We start from the raw sequence: 12,871 nt of genomic DNA, 5'->3' as shown, positions 1-12,871 counted from the left end.
GTGGTGGCCAGCAGCTGAAATTTATATTCCATTATAAATATTGCTTGTTGCTTTTTGGTGAACTCTTCGGAATCTGTCTCATGCAACCATATTCGGTATCAGCCAAGAACTGAAGAGAGCCTTTATCCAGATCTGGGGGGGAAGCTGTCTTCTTACTTTCTTCCTAGGATTTTTCTCCCTCAATTTACAGTTATTCAGGTAGTCTCACATTCTGTCCTCTGACACCATTAGCTAAAATGTCTATGGTTTTATGCTTGACTTCTAGCCATTCCATGAAGACTGGGGAGGGTCTTTAGAAGAAAAGCTGTATAAATGTGTACTGTACCAGTTGTGGTTCTTCTTTTTAGAGTTGAATCTCCTCCAGTGTGCCCTGGGTTTTTATTGCTCTTCTGTGCATTCAAATAGTTTTATACATATATGTATACTTATATGTATAGATAAATATAGACAGAAGTGTCCAAGGACCAAGTCTTAGGGTACCCCAGAGTTTAGTATATTAGGAAGAAGAAGAGGGACTAGCAAAGGAGACTGGGAAAGAATGACCAATGTGGTAGGGTAGGGACAGCGGCCTGAATGGATTAAGTCCAGGAGAGAATGAAGTCTCCTCATGAACAGAGACGAGTTTCTAAGAGTTTTTCTCAAACAGCGAGTAGTGTAATGGAGCAGAGAAGGGAGATGCAGGTGCAAGGAAAGTTGTTTTTAAAATGGGAGAAATTGGGGCGCCTGGGTGGCTCAGTCGGTTGAGCGTTCAACTTCGGCTCAGGTCATGATCTCGCGGTCTGTGAGTTCGAGCCCCGCATCGGGCTCTGGGCTGACAGCTCAGAGCCTGGAGTCTGCTTCATATTCTGGGTCTCCCTCTCTCTCTCTCTCTCTGCCCTCTCCCTCTCATGCTGTCTCTCCTGTCTCTCAAAAATAAATAAACACTAAAAAAAAAAAATAAAAAATAAATAAATAAAATAAAATGGGAGAAATTACAGTGTGTTTACTTAGTGATGTCAGTTGTCCTGGAAAAAAGTAAAAATTAAAATAACGCAGGGAGAAAAGTATCAATGATGTACTGATGAGAGAGAATGGTGGGTTTGGTTATGAAGGCAGAGTATTTTGGAACAGATTTAGGTGAGGTAGTGGATTTGTTTGTGACAGGTTGTGAATGTTGAAAGCAAGATCACCCACTCAGAGTGAAGAGAGAGGGTATGAAACAAAATTATCTATGAAAATGGGAAAAGTGAATTGACTAAGGTAATTTATTAGACACACCAAAAAACAAAACAAATTAATGTAAAAAGTCATGAACTTAAAATAAAATTTGTCAGCATGATTGTTTCCTTTTAATCACATTCAACTGCTAGGGCATGGGACAGAGTAGATGGTGAGTTTAGATTTAAGAATTGTAAGCACCTAGGTGGCTCAGTCAGTTAGGCATTTGACTTCAGCTCTGCTCATGGTCTCAGGGTTGGCGAGTTCAGTTTGTGAATTCAGGCTCACAGCACAGAGTCTGCTTCTGATCCTCTATCTCCCTCTCTCTCTGCCCTTCCCCTCCCTCTCAAAAATAAACATTAATTAAAATATTTAAAGTAAACGTTACAAAAAAGAATTTCCAGGTAAGCTTGTTGTCATTTATGTATGTCAGACCTTGGTATTTAGGCTGCTTAAGAATTGAAAGTGAGGCCACATGGGGGATAAATTTTCACCACAATGAAAATGTGGGATCACATATTAGCAGTTCCAGTAGGTCAAATAGTTGTTAAAGTTGTAGAGACTTAGAGAGTGACCTAAAAAGATAGGAAGTGTTGGTTAGAGAATGCAATGATTAAAATTCAGATTATGAATCTTGTATGGTTATTAGTAATGTTACAGTGAAGAATATTCAAGTGATGTTACCTCAAGATGATTTTACTTAGTATTTCTTTTATGAGACTCTCTCAATTTAGCTCATCCAGATTTGAATTTTTAATTCCCAATTCTTTTCATTTAAATTCTGCTGCTCCATCAATGATTCATTCAAGAATTGTGTTCTCTGCTTTTTAAGTTAGCAATAATTGTAAAATTGATTTCAATTATTATCCTTAATCTTGTTATTTTTAATACTTACATTTTTATACTCTATAGAGAATTTGACCCTATATGACCCTATATTTTATAAACTAATCTAGGTAGGTTTTATTATTATTGCTACTCCCATTTTACAGTGGAGGAATCTCAAGTTCAGAGAGATTAAATGATTTGTTCAGTCTTTTCACTCCAAAGCCCAGTGCTCTTTCCATTATATTGAATGGACTAATACCCTAAATCTAATCTAACATGTTAATGGATCTAGTAATTGGGGAGTGTCCCTCCCTAGAAAGAGGTCCCTCTGGAGATCCAATAATAGTCTAAAAGAGCTGCTCTGCTAATGAGGATTTTAGACTACACAGCAGAACAGTGGAATAGGCGGGACTTTGAGAATTCTTTGACTAATAAAGTAATAAAGGATAGGCAACTTCCTTTTCCTCTTACACTCAAAAGGACACAGAGCTCCTTTAACAAAAGTCGTGTAAGAGTAAGTGCAAGTCAATATTGAAAGTCGAAGTCAATTATGATTAATTTATAAACATTTTTAATAACAGAGGATTTGAAAAGCCATCAAGTATGACTAAAAGCATGTTGGGAGTCATGAAATTAATACAAAATGAGGGAGAAAGTAAGATATTTTGGAGTATTCATCAATACAGAGAAATATACCCTACTTCTTTGACATTTTAGGTAAAGTTGGCATGTTGGATAATCTCTACTCATTCATTTTATACTAGGGAGGATCAACCCACAACTGGCCAGGTTAAGAGCATTTCCTTCATGTTGACTTGGAATTATGGTTGTAGAATAAGTTGATCAATTAACTCAAGCACATTTGTGGGAGAATAAAAGAGATTTGGCGTATATTTCTTTAAAGATATGTTGCCCAGATAATAAAGCTTATGAATAAGAGAAAGCTCTATTTTTAAACATGATTTTTATTGATCAGTTAATTACTTTTATCCCATTTCTTAGATATTTCTTTTTTAATGAGGATGAAATGTTAAATTAGTTGACAGTATTAAGAAAGCAGATAGATAATATTAAATTCAGATAGAACCTAAAAATAAGAATTTTTAATGTGATATTTATAAGTAAAAACATTAGCCACAAAGAACTTCATTATATTTAAAATTCTCAAGGGCCATCATTTCTTAACTTCTTTTAAAATTCTTTGTAAATATTGCCTCAAATCTGTTGGCTAGGTTTTTTAATAAAAGACAACAATTTATTAAAACAAGATTTTTATTTACTAGATAATGTGATATGAGAAAAAAATATTGACCTGGTTTGCCAGTACTTTTCTAAGCAATTTTAATCGATTCATTTAACCTTTCTGGACCCTCATTGTTTCTTTATCTATAAAATGTGTTTTAGTAGATAAGCTCTAATATCTCTTGTAAATTCTAAGTATGTCACCTTTGTTGTTGTTGTTGTCAATGGATTGAGTTCTTAAATTTTGAGATATCATATTACTAAAGCTGCTTCTTGCATCCCATAATTTTATAATCAGTGGTCTAACATTGTAGCCTTGGAGCACTTAGGTGGCTCAGTTGGTTAAGGGTCTGACTCTTGATTTTAGCTCAGGTCATGATCTTTCATTCGTGAGATCAAGCCCCACATTGGGCTCCATTCTGACAACACAGAGCCTACTTGGCTCTCTCTCTCTCTCTGTCCCTCCCCTGCTCCTAAGCTCTCCCTCCTTCAAAATAAATACGTAAACTTAAAAATAAATAATACATACATACATACATGCATACATAAATTGTAGTCTTAGTGATAGAAGTGGTGATAGCTATGAAAGGGAAGAGGTGAACCTGGAAAACCACCTTTCCTTAAAAATTTTCTTTGACTCTAGAACATAGACCTTTTTGCCAGTGAAGATTTATTTCTAATTTGTAAAATGAAAAGACTTACTGGGGAACATGAAGGACTTTTCTTTTGGTCTTCCTTCTTCCATCAGTTTGAGTAGTATTTGAAAGGTATGTGAAAGAAATGTGATTATGTGAGAGAAAACATGACTATTTCTCATAGAGTGAAAATAGCATTTAGAACTCTTTAGGAATGGAAATAATTACTAGTTGAGAATGTTCATGAAATCAGAATTGGAATTATAAAGTCTCAATTGTGGCTCTTCATTTCATGAGATGGGTAGAAAAAGAGATACTTTGCCAGTATGCATAATAAGAAAGGTTACTTTAATATTGTGCAAAAAAATTTGGCTGAGACCTAATGTCATATTTCTCTTGAAATGTAAAACATGATTCCCAGAGTATGAAAAGAATTTATTTTTATATCTATGTGGGGAATTAGAGCTATATTTTGGGGGTTTTTTTTCTTTACTACATAAGTAATGTATGTACACTGAAAAATTTTGGAAAGTGTTTAAACTTGGTATGATACCTTAAAATTATAAGAATTATAAGCAGATTTCTTTTACTAAAAGGAACCAGTTTTCCAATGCTAACATAGGAATTATAACTGAATGTGTCACAAAAGTGGATAAGTTAATAAAGCCTGTCTGTTGGTCCCTTAAAGAAAGATCTTTCAATGCTAGTATAACTTTACTAGCTTTTAAAAATCATCTATGTCTGACAATCTCAGCACTTAAAAATGAGGCTCATAAAAATATACATTAAAAAAGTAAATAATCCATGCCCACCTCAATTTAAAATAATTTTATTTAATATCATATATATAACATCTGATGAAACATACAGCTGAAGAAGTGTGATATGCTATACATAATTTATGCTTCACCAAGTGTTTTATAATTGTTTTATCTAGGGCCCCAAAGGAGATCCAGGACTTTCCCCTGGTCAAGCTGTTCCTGGAAAAAAGGTAATTAGTTGCCCGTGGACTAAAATCATGGAGATATATTTCAGGCATTAAAAAAATCATTTTTATCTTTCTTAAACATTTTTTAATGTTTATTTATTTATTTTGAGGGATGGGGAGGACAGAGAGAGAAGGAGAGAGAATCCCCTTAACAGACCGAGCCATGCAGGCATTCCCAAAAATGTAGATTTTACTTGATATTAGACAGAGAAGAGAGAAAACTAGCAGATTTTAATGAAGGAAGAAATATTTTAAAAATAGATTATATCAGATTAATTTATCAGTTGAAATCCTAACATTAATTTTATTGAGTGTCTACTATGGTTACCATTTTGCTACCTTCCAATTAGGGTAGGGTGGGGCGAAAAATTAGAGCAAGATATGGCCCTAATCTCAAAAACTTGCTGTTAAAAGGCATACACACAATAATACATAAATTACAATGCTATTTTGCACCTTTTTGAGAATAGTTCCATGTACTTTACCATTTTTAAGTACCACAGTAACTGCAAGAGAGGCAGTCATCATTATCTTGTTTTCCAGAATACAGAATTCATGGAAAGCCTGAGTGGCTGTCAGTTAAGTGTCTGACTCTTGGTTTTGGCTCAGGTCATGATCTCACGGTTCCTGAGTTCAAGCCTCACATCAGCCTCCGCAGTAACCAGCATAGTGCAGAGCCTGCTTGGGATTCTCTCTCTCTCCCTTTCGCTCTGCCCTTCCCCTGCTCATTTTCTCTCTCTCTCTCTCTCTCTCTCTCTCTCTCTCTCTCTCTCTCACTCTCTCTCTCTTTTCCGATAAGTAAGTAAACTTAAAAAAAAAAAAGGAAAACAGAATTTATTGAATTTAAATGCGCCATGAATAGTAAGTGGTGGAGTTAATGATACATTTGTCTGACTTTTAATCTAATATGCATTTCATTTTGTCATAATGCTGTCAAACACATATACATTGAAGTAAAAATAAACTAGTATTTTAAAGTAAAGATAACAACAAAATCTTCATTAGGAGAAAGGTACTGTTTTCCAGTGAGGATGAATACAAATGGAGCCTTAGGAATACATCTGGGAAGCTTTGTTTAGACAAGCACTTGATGAATGTGATACAATTATGGGATGTTTTTGTTTGTGTGGTGTACATTCACAAACTTTTAAAATCCCTGAATAATTTTGATGGTTCCTGTGTTGAAATCTGATCTTTTAACTGGCTTACAGATAACTTTGTAAACTTAAAAAAAAAAAAAAAACCATACCATTTTAAGGAACTTTGCAGATGTTATACTGACAAGTAAATCCTCAAAAAAAAATTTAATCTAGAATTTTGAGAATTTTATTCCTGTGATGGAACTGAGTTCTCTGAATATAAATATTTTAGAAAAAGAATTGAAATTTATTATTAGAAACATATTTTCATTGGTCCCTTACTTATTGCAAGGAAGAATATCCTGCAGTCTGAGAAACAAAATGCCATCTTTTAAAATATCTAAATATAGGACATTTGATTTCTTACTTGAAATTTAGAAATTAGAGTTCCATTCCATTATGATGTCTGCTTTAAATAACCCTCCGCAAATTAAGCATTCCCATTTATATCAAATGCTTGGTTTTATCTTTACTCATGGCTTCCCTGTCCAAAATATAGGGTGGTTCAGTATGTATACAGTTTCTGTATGAAATATAGGATGGTTCAGCATTAGAATTGAGGCTTAGAAGTATGTCAGTTTTTTTTCACTTTTTGAATTACTCATTTACTAATTGTGGTTATTGCTAGATGGGAGAAATGTAGTAAGATACAGGATTTAATGATATGTTGCCATTGAGCTTTAAGTGAAATACACCTTTTAAAATTGAAAGATGTATTTCTAAAATGGCAAAATTTAAAAACATTTATTAAACATTATATTTATATTAAATTGGGTTCACATATACTGAGGAGGCAGGATATTAGTTATATACATATATTATGAATACATATATAAACATTAACCGGTGAGAGTTGAGGGGGTGGGTAACAATAGTGTTTTGGTTTTAATCACTTAGCCATTTTTATAATAAATATATGGTCAGCGACATAACGACAAAAGAAATGCAGGGGCTGGTCTTTCAGCATAGAACATTCACCAAAGAACAGCTCTCATAGAGCATTTAATTGAAGTGTTTAAGCCCTTTTGGGACCTTAACTTTTAAGGAGTGGTAATTTTCCTTTTCCATAAGGCAAGTGAGAGATTCTCATTTTTCAGATGGAGGAACTTTTATCTTTTTGTTAATGTTTTTTAATGTTTATTTATTTTTGAGAGATACAGAGACAGAATGCGAGTGGGTTAGGGGCAGAGAGAGAGGGAGACACAGAGTCCGAAGCATGCTCCAGGCTCCGAGCTGTCTGCACTGAGCTCGGATCATGCACAGAGCTGTGAGATCATGACCTGAACTGAAGTTGGACGCTCAACTGACTGAGCCACCCAGGTGCCCCAGATGGAGGAACTTTTAAAAGAAGTAAAGTGATCCACCCACGATTAGAGCTAGTAGAAGGAGACAAGCCTCCAATAACCTGTTTCCTAGTGCAGCTTTCTTTTCCCTCTATTAATTGTAATATATATATATATATATATATGTGTGTGTGTGTGTGTGTGTGTGTATACATATGTGTGTGTATGTATGTATGTATGTATGTTACCTGTATAAACTTTCACCCCATCACAAATGGAAGCCATCTTAATAAAATGTCAAGAAGAGGTATTAAAATGAAATTAGTACAAATGGAAAGGTATTCAATTGGTAATCATTAGAAACATTCTTTCCTCTTCTGATTGTTTAACTTGATGACACATTAAAGTACATAGTGCACTAAATATTAAACAGAACACAGTCACTTAGTTTACTTAGGATTATTACTTAAGTACTCTTTTTTCTTTCACAACATTGTTTTTCGTGCATAATATATTTGCTGCAGCAGAAAGAAAGAGAGGAAGGAAAGTAAAACTGCATTTGGAGCAAAGTGTCTCAAGATTGTTACCATTCCTTTTTCTTTTCTTTTTTTTTTTTTAAGTTTATTTATTTTGAATTTTTTTTCAACGTTTATTTATTTTTGGGACAGAGAGAGACAGAGCATGAACGGGAGAGGCAGAGAGAGAGGGAGACACAGAATCGGAAACGGGCTCCAGGCTCCCAGCCATCAGCCCAGAGCCTGACGCGGGGCTCGAACTCACGGGCCACGAGATCGTGACCTGGCTGAAGTCGGACGCTTAACCGACTGCGCCACCCAGGCGCCCCTAAGTTTATTTATTTTGAAAGAGAGAACACACACACATGCATGAGCAGAGGAAGGGTAGAGAGGGAGAGACAGAGAATCCCCAGCAGTCTCCACACTCATCCCTGCACCCGCCAGCACAGGGCTCAACTGGAGGGGAGAGAGGCTCAGTCCCACTACTGTGAGATCATGACCCGAGCGGAAATCGAGAGGTGGTCACTTAGCCAACTGAGCCACCCCGGTGCCCCTTCCTCATTCCTTTCTGACATGTTTTTTCCAACCCAATTCACACAGCTTCCTCTTTGTCTCTCACTGTCACTTCTGCCCACCAGACACTCCTTCCCCCTCACATCAATATACTTTCTCCCACCCCAAGATGGGCTTGCAGGCCCTCATCAAAGTTGGGGGAATCAGGAGAATGGACGGCCCTAATAGGTGAAGTCCCATCTGCGGGAGCCAAACACACATCCTCCCAATAAATTTTCTCAGCAGTTTCTTCCCAGTGGTACAGCAGGCAACACCAGCACAGCCCCGGAAGCAAAAGTGTCCCTCCCTTTCTCTGCTGTGCCATGTGAGCCCAGCCCTGCTCACACAGCCCTGCCTGGAGGCTCCTCGTGGGAATCCCACCAGATGCCAGCCTGAGCCGTCCACAGCTGCCACACAGCATGCTCATAGAACTATTTTTTCATGTTTATTCATTTTTGAGAGAGAGGGAGCAAAGGGGAAGAAGGGCAGAGAGGTGAACAGAGGATCTGAAGTAGGTGCTGCACCAACAGCAGAGAGCCTGATGCGGGGCTCGAACTCACAAACCCTGAGATCATGACCTGAGCAGGTGTCTGTAGCTTAACCAACTGAGCCACTCAGGTGCCCCACTTATAGATTTTTTAAGTAAACTTTAGATTTTTAAAACACAGTAAATCTTGGAATGACAGGAATTTAGGGAGTGAGGGCATTCCTAGAGAAAGAATATCAGAAAATAAGGGGGCAGAGGCATGGAGTAGGAAGTAAGGTGCAGGTATTCAGCATGGGAAGAGAGAAATGTGGGGAGCCTCAGAAAAAGTCTCAAAAAGGCCCTGAGAAAAGGTGTAACTTAAGCCTACTTGCAAAGATCAGGAATGAATGCAGTAAGATTTTGATGATGGAGATGAAATCCTGCAGCAAGGAAATTCTAATTTTCAATTCCCATTCATAACATTAAACCTCTCTTTGTGTTTTGTTCTTAGGGCAGTCAAGGCCTTTCTGGATTAATGGGCCCCCCTGGTATGCAAGGTGATAAGGTAAGATGTAGTTTTACTTTGACATAATCCTTGTCATCTGGGTCTGGGAGCTCTTCAAGTCTTAAAATCTCATTTTGAAGTGGAGCCCAAAGTCAATGTTTTAAATTCCTTTTCTCAGCAAAAAGAATTAGGATGCTCTCCTAATCCAGGAGAGTGTTGCCCACAAAAGGCAATGCCCTATGAAAACTAAAACCCTTCAGTTAATGAAGGGAACAAAATTCACATGCAGGGATAAGTCAAAGTCACCGACAGAATGTTGAAGCTTGTCTTTTCTTCTTCTTTTTTATAAAAGGGCAATAACCTACTTCCGAAAGTTTGAAATCATTTTTTAACTTTTATTTGTTCAAAGTGAGGTATACTTGGTTATAGGTAATACTTTTGACTTTTTTTAAAGGGTTCTCATTGTATTAAGAAATATTAATCACTGCCATGATATACACACACACACACACACACACACACACACACATACACACACACACACACACACACACATATATATATATGTATATATATATATATATATGTATATACACACACACACACACACACACATACATACATATGAGGCCTGAAGAGTAGGGCAGAAGTGAGGATTGGGAATAGCAGGTAAAAAACAATAGCGATATGTATTTGGCAACACATATTTTTCTGAGTTGAAAAGGAATCTAATACAGCTGCTAGCTGTATCTAATACAGCTGAATCTAATACAGCTGCTCCTCTATACGTTCAGCTTATTTTTCTTTTTCACCCAAACACTGAGTTGTTGACTTTCTACAGGGAAAAGGAAGGTACAAAATATCTAAGTATTAAAGGCTCCAAAATATTGAAGAGCAGTATTTGACTTGATATGGATATCTAAATACATATAATAATGAGCTGTGTCGATGTCTCTGTATGTCTTATACCCTTTCTCTTGGGACATTTTGGTTGGAAGTGGTATTCGGGCTCTGGTTACTTGATTCAAATCCCATCTGCCATTTTCTAGGTCCCAATGACTTTGGGTAGGGTATTTAACCTCTCTATGTTTCAGTTCCTCATTTGTAAAATGTGAGGATAATACTACCCACTTTATAGGTAGTCAGTGGGAACAAGAAGTGAGATAATCTATGCAATAGAGTGTCAGACAAATTGCAAGCCCTAACAAATATTAACCATCAGCTGTTTATCTGGTTTCGTAAATATAACCTTGTTTGCTTTCCCTTATAACTCCTGCTAAAGAGCTGAATTTTAAAATGATGAAAAAGATTTTGATCTCATGGAGTATTTTCCCTTCCATGCCCACACTACCATTATTTTTATGGCCTTCAAACTAATTTTCATCTGAAACAGTACTTAGAATCTGATCACTTCTTTGATTGTAGTTGCTCCCATGGAGACAGAGACTGGAGAGTGATCATTTCTAACAGAATTGGTCTTGATATATAGTCACAAACCTATTCAATTAATGCCACTCAGTGTACCTCTAACCACTAAATATACCTCTGAAGAAACTGTACTGACGAATAGCATCAAAGATCTCATAATATGGAAATTATTTTAATTATTTTATCTGGTATTAAATATACAATATTTCACCCTAAAGAACGATACTACATATGACGAAAAACCGAATCATTACTTTCTGAAGTTAAATGATGCCTGTGGTTTGGGAAATTAATTAGCAGTCCAGGAAAGGGAACTCTAAGTAATACTAGAGTGGTTATTGTGTAGAGGACTATGCATAGAAATATCTATAGAGACAAATTTTAAAAAGTTGATTGTAACCATTATACCACATTATCATTTTAACTTTGGAATTGTGCTTACTTAAAGCGGAAGATATGGCTTTCAAAGACCTGTGCATATATTATATATGTCTTGGCTTACCAGCATTTTAAAATCTTAAGATTAATATATTCTTTTTGATCTGTATAGGTCTAGTAAAGTGAAATACAGCATTATTTTAAACAAACTGGGCTACAGATTATCTTTCAGAGACTTCCTTTCTTCATATGATTTTTTAAACTTTTAAAATCTGCCTTTTTTTGGTTAAAGCTGATCATATAGAAGCCAGTGGTCAGATAGCTGCAGTAGCTGAATTTTCTCTAGAGAAAGTTTTGTTGAAAATATTAGAAACAGTGGTGCTGGGTGGCTCAGTTAGTGAAGCATCTGAGTATGGCTCATGACATGATCTCATGGGTTCGTGAGTTCGAACCCCACGTCAGGCTTTGTGCTGACAGGTGGGAGGCTGGAGCCAGCTTCCGATTCTGTGTCTCCATCTCTCTCTGCCCCTCCCCTGCCCATGCTCTGTATCTCTGTCTCTCTCTCTCAAAAATAAACAAACATTAAAAAAAATAAATTTATTTCTGAAAAATGAAATATTCATGGTTCACTATGATTTGACAGTAGTTTAGAAAAGTGTTAAAACATTTGAGATGATTTTGTAGTTTTTCTGAGAATTTTTGAGTGTGGCTATTAATAGAAACTATATACAAATTAAAAAAAAAAACAAGTATTTCTAGGGAAAGGACATAAGGATTCAATCTAAACCTAAATTGATTCTTCACATATCAGACTTGGGACAAGTTTCTATCACACTATGTGCATGTCTTGTTTTAATATGAATATACAGTAGAAGTATATTCAAAATGAGCTTGATAGACTGTTCCTGTGGCCTGTATAGAAGGGAGAAGGGCAAGACCAATTAGTGGATAAAATGCTCAGTTAATTATGAGCTGCTTTTATGGAATTTACTAGTTTTGGTTCATGTTTTGAACCACCTAGGTCAGTCTAGGTTACTTTCTTGCAAACTGGATCCATGCTAGGACAACCTAGAAAAGTAGCTCGTGTTAGCTCTAACCTGGGACTCCTGTTTCTTTCATCCTTGCAATTATACCCATGATGTTAGTGCTACATGAATTCTCAAGGTCCAGGTAAGAACTTAAATTATTCACTTTGTAAGTGAGAAATCTAAGGTAAGCCCAGAGAGGTTAAGAGAATTTTTCCTGGTCACTCAGAATTATGGCAGGATGGAGAGATAAAACTTACTGCTACAGGATCAACTGTGCTTTTAACTATTCTTTGCATATCATGAGAGATGAGCAAAGTATTTGGGTTTTGTTTAATATAAAGTTTATTACATCCTTTTATCTTTAAACTATTTTATAAAGTATCATTATAACTATTACTACTGATATATTATGTGCCATATCCCAGTCACTCTGCTGAGCCCTATTTCTTTTCATTTTAAAAACAACTCATTGAGGGGTGCCTGTGTGGCCAGTTGGTTAAGCATCTGACTTGTGATTTTGGCTCAGGTTATGATCTCATGGTCATGAGATGGAGCCCCACGTCAGTCTCTGCACTGAGCATGAAGCCTGCTTAAGATTCTCTCTTTTTCTCCCTCTGCCTCTCTCCTGAGCTCTCTCTCCAAAGTAAACAAACCAACAAACAAAAACAACTCATTAAGCCAGACAGT

General features: G+C 36.3%; 1 protein-coding gene across 7 annotated transcripts in view; it reads left to right on the top strand.

Moving 5' to 3' along the window:
- The window catches only part of COL24A1 (collagen type XXIV alpha 1 chain), a 412,001-nt gene that overhangs the window by 55,190 nt on the left and 343,940 nt on the right, over positions 1-12,871 (top strand). For all 7 annotated transcript variants that reach the window (XM_019837359.3, XM_045036125.1, XM_019837358.3 and 4 more), the window contains 2 exons: positions 4,840-4,893; positions 9,357-9,410. In XM_019837359.3, coding sequence (XP_019692918.2) covers positions 4,840-4,893; positions 9,357-9,410 — 108 coding nt within the window. The remainder of the gene's footprint in view (positions 1-4,839; positions 4,894-9,356; positions 9,411-12,871) is intronic.

This window comes from Felis catus, chromosome C1, assembly GCF_018350175.1.
Source record: "Felis catus isolate Fca126 chromosome C1, F.catus_Fca126_mat1.0, whole genome shotgun sequence".
NCBI lineage: Eukaryota > Metazoa > Chordata > Mammalia > Carnivora > Felidae > Felis > Felis catus.
The sequence above is the reverse complement of the archived record's forward strand: the minus strand, read 5'-3'. Positions and strand labels throughout refer to the sequence as shown.